The sequence below is a fragment of the Hemiscyllium ocellatum genome, chromosome 8 (genome assembly GCF_020745735.1).
Source record: "Hemiscyllium ocellatum isolate sHemOce1 chromosome 8, sHemOce1.pat.X.cur, whole genome shotgun sequence".
NCBI classification, from domain to species: Eukaryota; Metazoa; Chordata; class Chondrichthyes; order Orectolobiformes; family Hemiscylliidae; genus Hemiscyllium; species Hemiscyllium ocellatum.
Window position 1 is genome coordinate 68480310 of NC_083408.1, and position 18781 is coordinate 68499090.

The 18781-nt window shown below is 39.5% G+C and overlaps 1 protein-coding gene across 7 annotated transcripts in view; it reads right to left on the reverse strand.

The window, feature by feature from the left end:
• Window positions 1-18781, reverse strand: part of samd4a (sterile alpha motif domain containing 4A) — a 177093-nt gene that overhangs the window by 42315 nt on the left and 115997 nt on the right. For all 7 annotated transcript variants that reach the window (XM_060829141.1, XM_060829143.1, XM_060829146.1 and 4 more), the window contains one exon: window positions 13686-13795. In XM_060829141.1, coding sequence (XP_060685124.1) covers window positions 13686-13795 — 110 coding nt within the window. The remainder of the gene's footprint in view (window positions 1-13685; window positions 13796-18781) is intronic.

Sequence of the window (18781 nt, forward strand, 5' to 3'; positions counted from 1 at the left end):
AAAAGGCATAAATCTGACAAGATGATGGGTTAGGGATAGGATATTTAAAATGACCACCACTACTATGGAAAGGAGCAAGCAGATAACAGACAATAATAAAAATGCCCTCAAATAACTTTATTGCAAGGAAGGTACTGACTAACTGTACCCAGAAAGTGAATGATAAAGGGACAACCTTGATTTCATTATTTGGATGTCTGTATAGTTGGAGAACAGTGGAGGAAAAGTTTATTTGTTAAATCTTCAAAGGGTTTCTTATACAGACTTTAAACTGCTTTCAGAACTCCACCTCTTTACTTTGAAATGGTCATTTGCTTCACCATTAAAATGCGTTGAACTTGTTGAAGTGGCTGCCTTTCCACAGGATATTTGAAAATAAATCCCATCTATTTTAGTCCATCCTGTTCAACTGCAACATGAAGTGATATTAACAGCCAAATTTATATTTATGGCACGGCAGGTTAACGATGATAAAAGTGGAATATCATTCCTTCACTGTTTTGATGGAGATCTTGAAAACATGAATATAAAATTTTAAACTGTTTTGCAATTAAAATGACAAAAATCCTCCAATTACTCAAGCCTGCACCCTGGCCGAAAGAGAGCGCACACGCGAACAAGAGAGAGAAAATGGACGACTGCTGTAGAACGTTGGGAGAAATAGAACTGCACAGATAAATATTACGGATTATTGCTGCAACAGGTGCACAAATTTGATCACTTCAAATTGCAATCAGTGACTGTTTAAACAATAGTGCAAAATGATGAAACGTCACACTGAATGACAGATTGCTATTGTGACCATAAACATGTGAATTTTGCTAATCCAAAATTAAAAATTTGTAGAGTTTTCCCATTTCCTATGGTTTCAAAGTTGGTGGCCATTCCTTTAGTTGCCTAGGGCATAAAGTTTGGACTTTGTTTGTCAAGCACCTGGTGTCTCTCACCTTCTTGAAGATGCTTTCTACAGAACAGAAACATAGAAAGTAGGAGATGGACTAGGCCTTTTAGCCCTTCAAGCACTTTCTCCTCATACCTTTGGATTCCTTCAGCTCTCAGAACGATATCTAACTTTTGGCCTCAACCAATCTCTGCAGCAGAGAATTCCACAAGCCCATTACTCTGGTGAAGAAATTGCCCCTCACTTCAGTTTTAAGTAGCCTACCCCATATCCTTTGACCCCTTGTTCTAAGCTCATCAGTCAGACATCAGGAACATCCTTTTCACATTTACTCTGCCTAGTTTGCTGAGAATTGATTGGTTTCTGAGATTCCCTCTCATTTTTCTAAACTCCAGTGAATATAGTCCTAACTGACCTAGTGTCTCTGCATTTTTCAGTCCTGCCATTCGAAGAATCAGCCTAGTTAACTTTTGTTGCATTCCCTCCATAGCCAGATCATCCAAAGCACCAAGCTTTTGATCACTAGGCCTAATCTCTCTATTTGGCTGTGTCAACTTTTACCTAACATGTGTGAAGCAACTAGATGTGTTTTACTTTACCAAATGTTAGCAATTTAGGATAGAGGATGCTTACCTGGTATGCTTGTATACACAAATGTATAGAAGGGATAATAACAAAAACCTGCACATATAGCTAAGTTGGAAATTTCTCTTTTAGACTTGGTGTTCAAGTTTCACAAAAGACTACCATAAACATACATGTCAGTAAGTTGGGTACATTTTAAAGTTTTCACAAAAGTCAATGAAAAATCAAAAGAATAAGACAGCTAAATTCCAAACTTTTGAACCTGGGGATAAAGTACCCGCTCGGTTTTCATTGTTGGCTGAATCATTAAAGGCCTCATAGCAGGTGACTATGAATTAACACAAAAGCCTTTAAAGTAAAAACAAACTTGGATTGAATAATTCATACATGCTAGGGAGAGACAGGGTGAACATAGATGAAGCAGAAATTGACTTGAGAGAAAAAGGAGGAAAAACATAAAAATCTAATTTTTGAAAGAAGAAACCTGGTTAGTAAATCAGCAGGGACATGCCCAGTGTCTTTTCAGTAAGGAAAACCTGGGCATGTAACAGCAGTCTGGCAAAAGAAAACCAGTGGAGTACTGCAGTTACAACGTCTGCAGCCATGAAAGCTGTAAATCTGTTCCAATGTAGCCTTTTTTTTACACAAAAGGAAAATGTCTCCTTTTGTATCCCAGACACGAGGGGGAAAGGAAATAGAGATAACTGGGTAGCAGCTGTTTTTGAACACTACCTGTAGTAAAAGATTAGAGATGTCACCTGACATCAGAACAAATAAAGGTATTTCCAAGTACAATATTTTACAAATGCTTGACAGTTCCCGCAGTTAAAGATTAACCACCACTGTAGTGACAGCTGAGATCATACACTAAACTTAGCAATGCAGCAGGGGCAACTTATTACAATGATCTGACAGGAAGCACAAAATACAGTCTGCAGAATGCCCAGTGCAGTCATGGAGTATGAAAAAGCTCAAGAACAAAAAAGATTTTGCACTACTGCAGGGAGCTGAAGGAATCCCAAAAACTCTCTCAGAAGGCAACTGGTCCAGTAAAGATGAAAGAAGTAGTCTAAAAGATAGTCAATGGAATTTAAAGAGACTGAGACAGATGCAGTGGAAAATAAAGAAGTGGAATTCAAAACAGAAGACAAAGAGGATGCAGAGGCAAGACTAACAAAAGCATTCTTCAAAGATTTAAATAGGTCAAGGGAAGTTCCCAAAACAGCAAGCAGAAAATCAGGGTAATGGTTCATTTAAAAAAATGTCACTAGGGAATGTAGATTAGATTACTTTTTTTTTAGATTACTTACAGTGTGGAAACAGGCCCTTCGGCCCAACAAGTCCACACTGACCCGCCGAAGCGCAACCCACCCATACCCCTACATATACCCCTTACCTAACACTAGGGGCAATTTAGCATGGCCAATTCACCTGACCCGCACATCTTTGTGACTGTGGGAGGAAACCGGAGCACCCGGAGGAAACCCACGCAGACACGGGGAGAATGTGCAAACTCCACACAGTCAGTCGCCTGAGGCGGGAATTGAACCCAGGTCCCTGGCGCTGTGAGGCAGCAGTGCTAACCACTGTGCCACCGTGCCGCCCAAGTGAAGGCAGACAGCCATTAGGATGCAGTAGTGTCTCAGAAGGCATGGGACAGATGGTAATGGGGGAATTCCACCCTGACTTAATGGAAGGAGAGAACATAATATACAAGATCATAAAAACAGTACCTGCGAAAACTACAGAAAAAAGGGAAATCGGTGTGGATTTGTCCAATGAAGAATTAAAAAGTCAGATTCTTAATCCCAAGCTAACTGAACACAGCAATTTAGATTTGGAACCAACTAAGAAGCAAATGCAGGAGAACAACTCAGACATCACTCAAAAGCCAAGAAAGATCATCCACTATCACCCTCAAATAATCAAAGTGCCAGCAACAGAACTACTAAACCCATGTATTATGGAAACAACAGTTAAGGAGTTATGGCCTTCACTAATGGAAACTTGTCAAAAGCCTAGAACAACTTAGCAACAGAAACTGGCATATTAAAACAGAAGAACAGAAAAGCTACCTGTCCAGCAACTTGTGAAATTCTCTCTCAAAATCTCAAATTATTTTGCACATTTTTCACAGCCCAAAACTTATTAAAAGCCACATCTCTTGGCATTCAAATTCCCAAGGTATTACAAATTGATGCCGGTAGAAATACAACTTAATTGCACAACACAAGAGATTTAAGTGGGGGGAAAAAAACAGGAGACACCAGGTTTTTAAACAAGCCTTCCTAGGGGGCAAACCTCCAACAAAAAAAAAACAGGTGTTTAAATCTGCAAAGAAGCATTTCAAAACAGTGTCTATTTCTTTTGTTTCCTGAAAGCAGGAATTGTAATTTAGAGCTGATTTATGATCAAATTCAGACAAGTCAGTTTTGGAAGGTTTCATATCGAATATCTTTGAGACCCCTAGCATTAGGTTTCTTGAACTATTTTTCCAATCAATCAACCAACCAATCAATCAGCACTGTCTGGCTTATTGAGTCTGATGCTGCAGTGCTCTCAGGCTGAAAGTGATGTTCCTCTTTCTCAAAAGAGATCTTCCTCCATGTAAGACTGCTTTTATTTAGCCAGCTCTTCAAAGATCAGAGATTACCACATTTCCTTGTTGTCTGCTCCATGTGTACAAAGCATTCTGCATGGACTGTATTGCAGGGTCCCCTCCATTTTGATAATCAAGCGTCAGAACATCATTGTGGACCAAACAACATCTGAAGATGGCCCTGATGGGAGAACTAGCAGCAGGGTATCAATGCAGGGTCTCAGTCAAGCGTTGCACAATGGAGATATCAGCCAATGTCACAGAGGATAGCCTTGGCCTCCTAGTAACCATCTTTGTAAGGCAGCTAAGCCCTTTAAATGATGCAGGAATGTGACATTCCTCAAGCACACAAACATCTGGCACAGACTTCAAAGCTACGGTATCTATGGTCACAGATCACTTGTACATTGGTGGAATGGAATCTTTTTCAGTTGATGTGTTCGGCTGTGGTGTTCTTAATGTTGTGTACACAGTCTATAGCAGTCTGCAACTGGGGCATGCCAGCAATATTATCAAAACTATTAATAAAGGCTGCAGCACTGACATGTCATAGGCAAACAAGATGAAGCAGCAGGATGTGGCACAAATTGGTAGAGTAACAAGCCTGAATATATTTGTGGGTCTAAGGTTGGGAAATCCCAAAACAGATCTCTAATAGCTCCTTGCATGCAGCCCATTACATAAAGGTTTAGCACAGCTGCCACTTTAAAGCCACCAGAATAAGGGGGCCACTCAGCGCTGCTTCTTAGGTCCCGCTCCAGCAGCTGGCTTAATCTGTAACAGTGCCCAGGGACATCCACAGTCTGTAGTGACACTTTATCACTCATGTGGAGGAGATGGTGTCAAGGATGACAGATTCCCAGTCTCTTACATTTCCTGCACATCCTGAAGGTACTTTCAGCTGTAACCTCCACACGTGGAGGCCAATAGACGCCTACTTGACATTACTGCTGGTCTTGGGCTTGTTGACATGTTCGTTGTACTTCAATTTTTCTGCTAATACCTCTGATATGGCAGCTGCGGCTGGATCCCTTCAATAAACCAGAGAGGAATAGAACAGATCCTTAGTAATAGCAACAGTCAGCATGAGCAGGACTCGCATGACTGCTTAACATAGTACAGTGGGATGTGCAGAACTCTGACAAGGACTACCATAGAATGCAAGAGGTAGTGGGAGGGGCAGCACGGTGGTTCAGTGGTTAGCACTGCTGCCTCAGGGACCTGGTTCAATTCCAGCCTCGGGCGACTGTCTGTGTGGAGTTTACAAATTCTCCCCGTGTCTGCATGGGTTTCCTCTGGTTTCCTCCCACAGTCCAAAGATGTGCAGTTCAGGTGAATAGGCTATGCTAAATTGCCCATAGTGTTCAATGATGTGTAGGTTAGAGGGAAAAGTAGAGTAATTGGGCATGGGTTTGGGTGGTGCGGACATATCGGGACAAAGGGTCTGTTCCCACACTGTAGGGATTCTAATAAAAAAGCCTCAATGTAATCCTTTGACATAGGGATTCCATTTAATGCAGCACCAGCCACGTCACAAACATTAGGAGGCTGTAAGGTTCGCTTGTCCTCTCACCTCCACATGTCTCAAAGGCATCCATGCATGCAAGAACATTTTGGCAAATACTTAGTTTGAGGTGAGATTAGTGACATTAACAAATCAGATGGGTTTTTCTGACAATTGTTTCAGTCATTATTAGACTTTTCATTCAAAATTTTTATTGAGTTCAAACTCCACCATCTGCCTTATTGGGATTCTAACCCATCTATTTTCTGGATTAATAGTCCAGCGGTAATATCACTAGGTCATCACTTCCCCCATGATAAATTAATATATGTAAAAAACCTTCAAAAGCTAAAGTTGGAAATTCGGAAGACTTGTTTTTAATATTGAGAATTCAATTACTGCCAATCTCACTATTTCCCCAACTATTTCGCTAATGCCCACCTCATTACACCTGAAGATGACACCTCAACTGCTTGCAGCATTTCCTTCAGGGAGGGTGTGTTACAAACGTATGTTTTAAAAAAACAAGGAATTTTTGATAAGTGGGGGTTGATAGCATAGAATAATTTTGAAAAAGCTGACCAGTGTTTAAAATGACCTATGCCACATCTCTCACTCCGAAAAATACAAGTCCATCAATAAGAATCCAGGCTGTCTGGAAGTTACCCAGCTGAAAAAGAAAATGAACTTAAATGACCCATCAGCTGAATTATTCACAGATGTATTATTTTATTCAGCTGGGTGCAGGCAGGGCTAAATTCAATCATTTTGGACAATAGACTGTGAAGGCAACTCCATGGCCATGTAACCTTATCACTTCAAACAATTAGCCTAAAATGGAGTTTCCTCTAACTGTATTTGATGATTGGCCAGTTTGCAAATGAAGATCATGTGAAGAGAAGGATAAGCCATTGCATTGAAAGGAACTACTTTTTGCAGGTCACTCAGACTAGAAAGACATCAAGTGGGTAATGAAGACTGAGTCCATTATTCTAGCTATTCTGCAATGATGTACCTGCATATATTCTGGCTGGCCAAGTAGACAAAATCCACAACTCTGGTCTGAAATTGACTTTGTGACCGACGACTTGGACAATGTAAAACTGGCCTTCTTTTGGATCAAAATTTAAATCAACCATCGCTCTTTGCAACTTCCTCGTGCAGAACTCTTGAATACAGGAGAGCGAGAGTTCAGAAGTTTTTTTAAAATCTTATCTCCACATAGCATGATTGAATTTAATACCCGTTATTCCTTTTTCCATTAAAGACTTGTATTAAACCGATCTGTGTACCCAGTCATCAGTCATAAATACTCATTGAGCTAGGAAGCAAATTCTTTTAAAAACACTGTGGTTATCAGCAAAGAGGGAACCAATCATTCCTCAACTGACTATGATGTGGAGGAGCTGGTGTTGGACTAGGGTGGACAAAGTTAGAAACCACACATCAGGTAATAGTCCAACATGATTATTTGAAAGCACTAGCATTCAAAGCACTGCTCCTTGATCAGGTAGTTGTGGAGTATAAGACAATTTATAACAAAAGATTAGTGTCATAATGATATAGTGATCAAACCTGGATTGTTAAGTCTTTCATCCTTTAGAATGCAGGTTTTGGTTTATTAACATGTAAACCCCAGAACTTAATTTATCTCGAAAGTGACTTAAAAGAAGGTTTTATAACAAAAAGTGACATCTCAGCTCAGCTAATAGATTAAAGATGAGGTTAGAGTCTGACTCAAGATTAGAAATTGGAATACAGACAGACTGGTTCTAAGTGGAATTACAAAATATTACATGGATTGACTGCCTGCAGATTTGCTCGAAAAATGCACAAATAGAATGTATCTGCAAATATAATTCTGCAATTATAAATTTCCCCATAGACTTGTGTGAGTGTATGAGAGACAGAGTGCGAGCATGTGGGTGCACGTGAGTGTCTGTTTGCATGTGTGAAAGCTGGTGAAGTGTGTGGGTCAGTGTGATGGAGTAAAAGCCTGAGAGGGGTGGGTGGGTGAAAGTGTAGGGGGTGGGTGTACACTCATGAGGATGGCTTCAACTGGGATCTTGGGTTCATGTCACAAGACAGGTGACCCAACTACACTATACACACACACACACACACACACACACGCTGACATACTCTCACTAACAGACCCTCTCTCATACATACACACAGGCTTATATCCATCATACCCTCACATAGCTTGGTAAATTGTTTCTCTCTGTGTCTCTCTCTCTCTCACACACACATCCAAGTCTATGGGGTAAATTGGTATTTACAGATACATTCTATTTTGCTCAAAAAAAATGCACTGTCATATTTTCAAAATTCAACTTTGAAAATAGAACTAGTCTGACTCAAGACTGGGATACAGACACTCTGGTGTCACACCTCACACCTTTAACGCATTGTTTGAGCTGAGATATCACCTTTTGTTATAAAACCTTAAATTATCTCAAGAAAATGACTTAAAGTAGCTTTGGGATTTACATATTAATGAACCAAAACCTGCCTTGTAAAAGAAAAAATACTTAACAATCCAGGTTTGTTCAATGTATCACTGTATGACACTCTAATCTTTTGCTGTAAATTGTGTCTTATGATCTTATACTTGACAACTACCTGATAAAGGAGCAGTGCTCCAAAAGCTAGTGCTTCCCAGTAAACCTGTTGGACTATAACCTAGTGTTGTGAGATTTCTAACTTTGACTATGACTTATTATGGTCAGTTGACAGATGAAAAACACGGAAACAGACCCTTCAGTCCAACTTGTCCATGCCGACCAGGTATCCCAACCCAATGTAGTCCCATTGCCAGTACTCAGGCCTTAAGAGTGACCATGTTGCCAGTGGACAATGATGCTGACAAGCTGCCAAAGTTTTTTAAAAATGTGTAGGACAGAAAGTAGTCTGAGTTATGATAATTCTGTGATGTTTGAAACGTGCTAATCTACACTGTTATATTTACATGCTTCTTCTCTGGTTAAGCTCTTATTTTATAAATTATAAGTGTGTAATACTCAACTTTCACTATTACATGTGAAGCTATTTTGAAAAATATTCAGAATGATAACTTACTGTATTTCAAAACTGCTGTGAAGAAACGTTTACTAAAATGTTTTTTCCCCTTAAGCAGGTGTGCAATTGGATTCCAAGTTTCGGAAACTTATATTATTTTGAGACCTCCCCTCCCTCACTGGAAGTGAAACTGACCTTTCAATTTCTAAGAGAACTAAAGCTGAAACTGAGATTGAAAACTTCTGGGAGATTGAAGTTATGTATAAGGACATTAAAATTTTAGAATTCAGATGGTGATCCTGGTGTTGCAATGCCAGCTAGCTTATGAGGATGACAGGGGCGAGATCCAGATGCTACAAATAGGAAAATATACAGTTTCTGCTGTGTTTCTGTTACATGAAGGTGGATCTCATTATTCAGAACAAAGTTAAGGATGTTGTGCAGATATATCACATTTTTGGGGAAGGCAATGAAATTCAGGTTGGCTATGTACTGCTGTCAGCTGGATATCAGGCTAAACACTAGGTGAAGAATTGAAAATTCTTCATAATGACTTGTATTAAAGGATATGGTGTCCAAAATTGATGACATACATGCGAGTTGACTGCCGATCTAATTCTGAAGATCTTTGTGATATCTTAGCATTGAATGCAGAATCCATAGTTCATAATCAAACATAGTTTGTCTCTTTATTCAAGATTTCATTTATAGACACAGTTACCCAAGATAATATTGCATGTTTGCTTTGTTTGATGTTCTAGTCTTGTGGCTTCTGTACTCTTCCTGCAAAAGAGCTCTGATTTCACATTTCTTCTTTTATTTAAAAATGGTTACTATTCTCAACTAAGTTCATAAATGGAATCTGGAAGTCCTTGAACATGAAACACAAAAAGCTCACAGGCAGTTAGCATAAGTAATTCAGAAGGCAAATGGAACGTTGACCTTTATTGCAAGCAGGATGAAGTACAAAAATAGGGAAATTTTGCTACAAAATTTCTTTTGCAGCTGTACAGGGCCCTGGTGAGACCACACCTGGGAGTACTGTGCGCAGTTCTGGTCTCCAAATTTGAGAAAAGACATTCTGGCTATTGAGGGAATGCAGCGGAGGTTCATGAGGTCAATTCCTGGAATTGCGGGATTACCTTACACTGAAAGACTGGAGCAACTGGGCTTGTATACCCCTGAGTTTAGAAGACTCAGAGGGGATATGATTGAGGCATAAGATTATTAAAGGATTGGACACTCTGGAGGCAGGAAACAGGTTTGTTTCCGCTGATGGGTGAGTGCCGAACCAGAGGACACAGCTTAAAAATACGGGGTAGACCATCTAGGACAGATGAGGAGAAACTTCTTCACCCAGAGAGTGGTGGCTGTGTGAAATGCTCTGCCCCAGAGGGCAGTGGAGGCCCAGTCTCTGGATTCATATCAGAAAGAGTTGGATAGAACTCAGAGTGGAATCAAGGGTTATGGAGATAAGGCAGGAACAGGATACTGATCAAGGATGATCAGCCATGATCATATTGAATGGTGGTGCAGGCTCAAAAGGGCAGAATGGCCTACTCCTGCACCTATTGTCTATAAATGTACAAGGCATTGGGGAGACCAGACCTAAAAGTACTGAAGTACAGTTTTGGTCACTTGACTGGAGCAACAATAGTCTGTTCTGCTATAACGCATTAGTTGCATTCTCGTGCGAACTAGTGTTATAGAATATCACGCAATAGAAATAACTGGGTCTGTGGGAAAAACACGGTTGAGGCAACCGAGCAAAAATATCAGTCAAAATTGAAACAAAAGTAGTTAGCCTAACAAACATTAGCACAGTCAATAAGTTTTAGTCATATTTTAGTGAAATAATACAATAAACATAACACTTTAAATCAGTTTCTGAGTTTGCTGAGTTTTAGTACTGTATTAAGACAGGGGCTGAGTGTTATCAGCATCATTACTCTCAGGTGCCATTCTGGGTGCAGCATTATGACAAAAATATTTAGCCCAGAAGTGGATGGCTGCTTATTAGGGGTTGGCTTAAAAAAAGGCATCTACTTTTTGCTGCTTTGCCATCTTTCTTCCTTCATGAAGCAGCTGTTCATAGGCTGCCAGATCAGACTTTATGCCACAAACTGCTATCCTGCTGTGTTCTGCATTGCAGTCATTATCTTCTAAGATAAGAACTGCTTCTCAACTTCTCTCAGGATAGAAATGGGAAGTTATCGTGGTGCTGCATCCTGGACTTGATGGTCTTCATCTTGAGCTTCAATTCCCCCCAATTTGTTGTAGATCAGTCACCAATTCTTCAAATCCAACTTGCTTTGCAAGACTGACACAATGTTCTTTGATTGCTGGAAGTTCCTCTGATAGTTCAACACCTTTAAAATCATGAAGATAAATCTGGGAGAATCTTCCACCAAACTGCATCAGGCAGTCCTCACTGACATCACCCCACGCCTCCTTAGTGATGCCAATATCATTCTTAATATTAAAGCTCTTCCAAAATTGAAGAACATTGTCCTCATTCTCCCTTTTAGTAGCTACAATCAGTTCCCTGAATGCGGTCCTTAAACAATAAGCTTCAAAAGTTGCTTTTGCACCCTGGTCCATGGGTTGAATGACAGGGTATGTTTGGAGGTAGAAATATCATTTTGAATCTTTTCTCCTGCAACAATTCCTAAAAACATCTCGAAAACATCAACAATAAGGTCAGAAAAAAATTGTCCTGTCATCCAATCTCTTTTGCGTGACCTGAAATAAACACTTCAAAAAAGACTACATTAAACAATACCTTGCAGTCTTTTAGTTGAGAGAAAAAGTAATCATAAATTCACACCCCATTTTCACTTTGTCCATGGCACCGGTCTCTGATCATTTTCTCATCAACTTAATGATTGTTGCATTATGGGTGCTTATTTCAGAGTCAGGGATTGGCTGGGCAAGAAGTGGTGTACAAAGCATGGCGGGTGGTATGGCTGTGAGCTGAGCTTGAGGAACAAGGCGGGGGGGCACAATTAAGTTAGAAATAGATGCACATTACAGGAAAATGTTTGAAATCAGTAAAAAACAAAACCTGTTATTGAGCAGAAGACAAAACTTGAGTATACTGGCTCCAGCTAGAACTGAACGAGGCAACCACACCTCCACCACCCCCCCCCCCCACCAAACTCAATTGATCCATGTTGCTACCAGACAGCAAGTTCCTGATATAGTCTATGAAAAGGTGAGAATATACTTTTTAAACAAAGTCAGTGACATACATCTCTGCTTTGTCACTAACTGAAAAAGATCCAAGTCAAATATTCTGCAAAGAGACCAAGGATAATTAAATGAATCAGCAATAGTTCTTCAGCTGGAAGAGAAGATGGGAAATTTTAAGCTCCCCCTTTTGGGAGGAAGAATACACAAGCAGAATATTACTCAAATACAGAGGCTACAGAATTCTGAGGTAGAGGGATCAGGGTGGCCCTGTACTGAATCAAAGTCAACATGTTGATACAGCTGTACACAATACTCCAAGAGTGACCTCACCAACATCCTGTACAGCCTAAACATAACATCCTAACTTCTATACTCTATAGTCTGAGCAATGAAGGCAAGCATGCCAAAAGCCTTCTTAACCATGTTGTCTACTTATGACAACTTTCAAAGAACAATGTACCTGAACCCCTAGGTTTCTCTATTCAATAACACTAAACCTCCACAGAATTAAGACTAAATGAAAATAGATTGTGGGTAGTCAGGTAACTTTGTTATCAATACTTCAACAAAGCACAGGTTGGAGTGTGATGGATTACTCCTTACTTGTCTGTATCGATACAGCTCCAACGACACTGAAGCAGCTTGACACCATCCAGGACAATGTAGCCCCTTGACTTGCACCACATCCACAAATATTCACTCCCTTCCCCATTGACAGTAATAATAATATTAATAATAATAATAATAATAATAAATAGATACCCCCAGCTACAAGACACACTGTAGAAATTTACCAAGACAAGGGCAGCAGATATATACATGCACCATTACCTGCACAGACCTTCCAAGTGACATTCCACCTTTATGTAGACATATCACTTCCTGATGAAGGGCTTTTGCCCGAAACGTCGATTTTCCTGCTCCTCCGATGCTGCCTGTCCTGTTGTGCTTTTCCAGCAGCATTTTAATCTAGACTCTGGTTTCCAGCATCTGCAGTCCTCACTTTTGCCTATGTATCACTACCCCTTTGACATGACTAAATGAAGGTCTTGGAATTACCTAACAGTCTAGTGGAAATATCTACATTAAATGGACTCAGGTGGTTAAGATGACAGTTCAACACAAAACGTTCTCAAGGGCAATTTGCTGCCCACCCAGCACAACGCACATTGTTGAATGAAGTTTTTTTTTCAAAAATGGTGTTATGAGCATTCTCCATCAGGAGGTTATGCCCTACTTTAGAGACCAGACCGCAAATTAGCAGAACAATTTATACTGTAGACCGGGGCGGGGGGGGGGGGGGGGGGGTGGTGGAGAAGAGAAGAAGAGAGAAAGAGGGAGAAAACTAAGTCTGGTCTCAGCAATTTAAAGACTTTCAGTGTCCTGGTCAATATTATTCACCCAACCACGTAAAACCACCATGGTCATTTTTTTCTTGTTGCTGTTTGAGTGTTTTGGTTGTCTGCAAATTCCCCACTTCAGAACAGTGGTTACACTTTAAAATGTATTCCATTGGCTGTGAAGCACTATGGAATATCTTGAGGTCATTAAAGGCACTATATAGAAACAATTTATTTCTGGAAAAGGCAAACAGATCTGTAGTAAATTACCAGAATACATATATGATGTATGAAATCACACATTGAGGGCAAGAGGGCAAGCACAACTAATCAAACAAATGGGTAAATAACTATAAGGGTCTCCAAACAGAAAAGAGATCATTCAGACATACATACGCAAATGAAGGTGAAGGTGAAGAAATACAAAACTTGTCCAAAATCAAAATTTCAGTTTACAAATTTAACAGATCATATTGTTCAAGCTCAATTGTTAGAAGACAATAAAATTAATACTTTGCAACAAAGTCAGTATGATCAACATACCTGTGCTTCTAACTGTACTTCTGTAAGTGCCATCATTTCTTCATATGTTAGTTGAGAGAATAGAGCTGCATACTTATGTAGACGCAAACTTTTAAGCCATGCTGGAACATCTGTAGTTGAAATGATAGCAGGCTTATTAGAGATAAATTACCTTTATTATGTATCAAATGTATTTAGCATTTTTATTGATCACTTTTTGAATCTTGCAAAATTAAGAATTTGTAATTCTTAGTCAGTACTAATATTTTAATAAGCCCTTCAACACGAGGGCTGCCAAATTCATTTTGAATACCATGTGACTGGCTAAATTACCTCTGAATCATCTGAAGATTGTTCAGAGCAGCTGCATAAATGCAGAACCAATAATGGTTGGGCTGACTCAACTCATCTGCTATGTCAAATACTTTCTAAATTTAGCAGTTTGGTGTACTTTTGTATCATACATTCCAAACTCTGCTTGGAAGAAAAATATTTAGTTAAACAGCCTTTCACAAAAGGCTGCCTCTGATGATAAACAATATTATGCGCAAATTTCATGGCATACTTCATGACATAGATGTTTGATTGCTGAAAGGGAACTATTTGGAACTCCATTCATAGAATCCAAGATGATTTTGAATTGTAAAATTACAAGTTTTAGAAGGAGAGATGTAAAAAGCAGGATGGCAGTTTTTTTTATATATTGATCATTTCATTATTCCCATATATAAGTAAAGAGATTATCAAATTTGGAATACTACCCAGTAGAACATCCATCTTTTAACATAAAAATTTCAGATAATATGATTAGAACTCTATAAGAACATGACAAATAGGCTTATTTATTCTCCTTTCAGCCCTTCAAGCATGCTCCACTGTTCAATATCATGACTGATTATCTATCTCAACTCTACCTGCCCAGACTATCCCTATATCGTTTAATTTCTTTAGTATCCAAAAACAATGAGTATATTCTAGGAAGAAGTTGACAATGACTGACTATTCACAGGTCTCTAAGTGGAGAATTCTGAAGATGCAGAATCCTTTGAATGAAGAAATTTCTCAACTCCATTTAATGCCCTGCTGCTTAATGACTCGGTGACTGCACCAATTCTAAACCTATGGTTTTTCCCCTTAGTCCATCAAAGCCCTTAATAATTTTAAAAGTTTCAATTATATCTCATGTTTCTAAATTAAGGATACAGGACTAATTTATCTAACTTCTTCTCAAGTCAAATGTCTCAGTCCAGGTATCAGTCTATTTAAAAACATTTCCTACCCAAGTGGATAACTTTGCACCTCCCCACCTTGTATTCCATAATTATGTTGTTGGACATTTAATCAACATGTAAATCTTTTCTCAGCATCTGATCACAGCCGAAAAACTTCAGATTGTCAAGATGGCCCCCTCAATCAGATAATTGACAAAGACTGCAAAATGGCTGAGGCCCAAGTCTGGTCCTCAGGTGTCCCATCGATTACCTCAAATGATCTGTTTATTCCTATTCGGTTTCTGACCATTTCCCAATGCTCAATCCATGACTATTATCTCAGTTCCCATTTTAACTAATTTATGTTATAACAGATCATATCACACAATAACAGATTACAGGCTCAGGAGTGAAAGAACCTTCACACATCAACTCTTTAAAAATGCACATCCTGTGCATACAGTACACCTTTTAAGTCAAGATCACAACTTCTCTTAAGACAGGTTTCTCTCAAAAGTACTCCCTGGTTCTTGAAGGAAACAGAACACCAAAATAGATTTTACAACTTTAAGAAAATATTCAGGACTGGCGATGGCACACTGGTCTGTAATCCAGACACCTGGGTTCAAATCCTTCCATAATAAATGCAGTAGATAGTAGAATTTGAATTCAATGAAGAAAATCTAGAAACGAAAGTCTAACTATGATCATTGCAGATTGTCGTCATTAAAAATTGTCAGCTTTGCCCGATTTGGCCTGCATGCAGCACCACAGCAATACAGTTGACTCTTAACTGCCCTCTGAAATGGCCAAGCAAGCCACTCAGCTTAAGGTCAACTATGGATGAGCAATAAATGCTGGCTCAGCAAATGAGACCCATGAATAATTTTTAAAAATCAAATCTAACCCAAAAATAATTAAAATAAAAACATTCGCTAAATCTGCATGTACTAGGAATCAAAATTTTCCTTTGAGGCAAGCCTTAATTCAGTTCAAAATTCAAACCCCAATTTTACAACATGCATTTAAAGAATACTTGAAAGTAATGAAATATTCAAAATTACTTCACAGAAGCGCTAAGCAAAATTAGACTCCGGTCCACATGGAGAGATTTGGGCAGATGACCAAAGAGCTTATTTTTGAGAATTGATTTGGAGACCAAAAAAAGGGTTCAGAAGGTTGGTCTAGAGTTTGGGTCCTTGACAGTTGAAAGTGTAGTCAACATGGTACAGCAATTAAAACCAAGACTGCTTGAGACCAGAACTATCAAACTATACTTTGTAAAGACATTTTATTTTTAATTGCAGGCTGAAATGGGAACAGGACAGTTTTAAAAATCAAGGATTTTTAAGGATTGCTGCACTTTTTGAAAGCAAGTTTCTGATAACTATTGCAATAACTATTTTCACTGCTGGATTAATGGTGCTGGAAGAGCACAGCAGTCTGCAGTCATTGTTTTTACCTCTATCTTCACTGCTGTTGTTCAAACAGTGGAGGATGTTTAGTTGCAGATGACCTGGAGCCAAGGATGTGTATGAAAGGTGATTCAATAATCAACAAGTAGCTGATTGGTCTATGGAGTGGTGACAAATACCTACTGCTTCCAATCAACTAGATGATCAACTCCTGTGTAATTGTCTGGAAGATGACATCAGATCTCAAAAAGGAGGAGCTTACTTTCCTCTAGTTTAAAAAAAATTTAGACCTAAACAGAGGCAGCACGGTGGCTCAGCAGTTAGCACTGCAGCCTCACAGCTCCAGGTTCAATTCCTGCCTCAAGTGACTGTGTGGAGGTTTACACATTCTCAACATGTCTGCGTGGGTTTCCTCCAGCGCTCAGTTTCCTTCCACAATTCAAAGATGTGCAGGTTAAGTGAATTGGCCGTGCTAAATTGCCCATTTTAGGTGCATTAGTCAGGGGTAAACACAAGGTTGGGGAATGGTTCTGGTGGGTTACTCGGAGGGTCAGTGTGGACTTGTTGGGCTGAAGGGCCTGTCCCATACTATAGGGAATCTAATCTAAAGCCTGAAGAAAGCTAATTTGTTTCCCTCAGCAATTGCTGTAAAATATAGCTCTTAACCAGTAGGTTAGCAATAACACAAGTGTGAACCAGTCAGCCTGTACCTCCACAAGCAAGTGAAAGTTCCTGGAGAAAGAAGAACAAAGAGCAAAAAGCAACAGGACCTGACAAGACAAAGAGAATCTTAGCGAAGTCTGCAGACAGGGACCATTAAAATGCTTTCCTAGTCTTCCCCCTTGGCAAGGTCAGGGTTTTAACTAGTAGGGTTTTACATCGACTGTTCATAGTCATTTACATGTAGCCAGAATCTATTTACTTGTAATAAATAATAAATCACTGAAGTACAGAAACCTGATCTATGCCTCAGTCAGTCTGAGTTTAAAAAAACAGAAATTAACAGGTGCAAAATTACCCAAAGTTGTTAACTGTTACGAAGACTCCAGTAATAGCAGGACTTGACATTCAACGTGCTAGAGTCGAGGGTATGGTGCTGCAAAAGCACAGGCCAGCCAACATCCACCTCAGTGAAGTATAATAAAATTATGGGAGGACTGTGGGTGTACGGAGTTACAGATAGGACAATCAACATAAGAAACAGATGCAGGAGTATCTAGTCCTTTGATTGTGCTCTACAACTCAACAAGGTTATGATTTATCTTGCGTGGCAATAACTCAATTTCCTTGTCTGGTGCCATAATTCTAAACTCTTTTCAAATCAAGTATCTACGTAGTCTTGAATATATTTAATAGTCCAGCTCTCCATGAGTGAGCAGTGGGACAATTCCAAACATTAATGATTGAGGAAATAATTCCTTAAGTGGGAGACTGGTTAGTTTGAAAACAGTGTCATCTTGTTCAAGATTCCCCAATGAGAAGGAAAATCCTCTCCATATCTACCCTGTTAGGCCAACTCAGAATCCTAATTATTTCAATAAGATCACCTCTCATTCTTTTAAACTCCAATGAGTCTGCCAAACCCGCATAACCAAACCCCATCAACTTCAACAGCAAATTTTCTCAACTACCTCCAGTAAAAATCCTCATGTTAAACTCCCAAAACTAGAGTCCTCTAGATGTGGTCTCAGCAAGGCCATTAATAGTTGTAACAAGACTTCCTTATTTTTTTCCTCAATTCTCCTCACAAAAAGCACCAACATTCCATTTGTCTCCTTGACTTTTTGTTTTCAAATGACATGGCAGTTCACTCAACAGAATCGGACCTGAAAATGACCCAATGTTTCCTGTTAGCCGATGTGTCACTCAATATTAGATTACATGAGATTACTTAGTGTCGAAACAGGCCCTTCGGCCCAACAAGTCCACACCGACCCACCGAAGTGCAACCTACCCATACCCCTACACTTACGGGCAATTTAGCATGGCCAATTCACGTGACCTGCACATCTTTGGACTGTGGGAGGAAACCGGAGCACCCGGAGGAAACCCACGCAGACACACGGAGAACGTGCAAACTCCACACAGTCCGTCGCCTGAGGCGGGAATTGAACCCAGGTCTCTGGCACTGTGAGGCAGCAGTGCTAACCACTGTGCCACCAAAATATATTACCCACAACATCAGATGCTCCTGTATAGTAACATTTGAGAGATATTAAATATATTACATTTACTGACTGCCCCTTATCCACTGTTTGTTATATCCTTAACAACTCAAATGAGAAATTCTTATTTCCCCTTCATAAAACCATGTTGACACTCCGATTTTCTGAAACAGTTCCTCTTAATAATGGATTATAGATAGCTAAGTAAGCTATTTCCTGATTTCTCTCTATTTCCTTTCTTGAGGGGGAGGTGTTACTCTGACAATTTTCCATTTCACTGGGCTATTTTCAGGATTAGGTCATTTTGGAAGCTTACAATGAGTGCA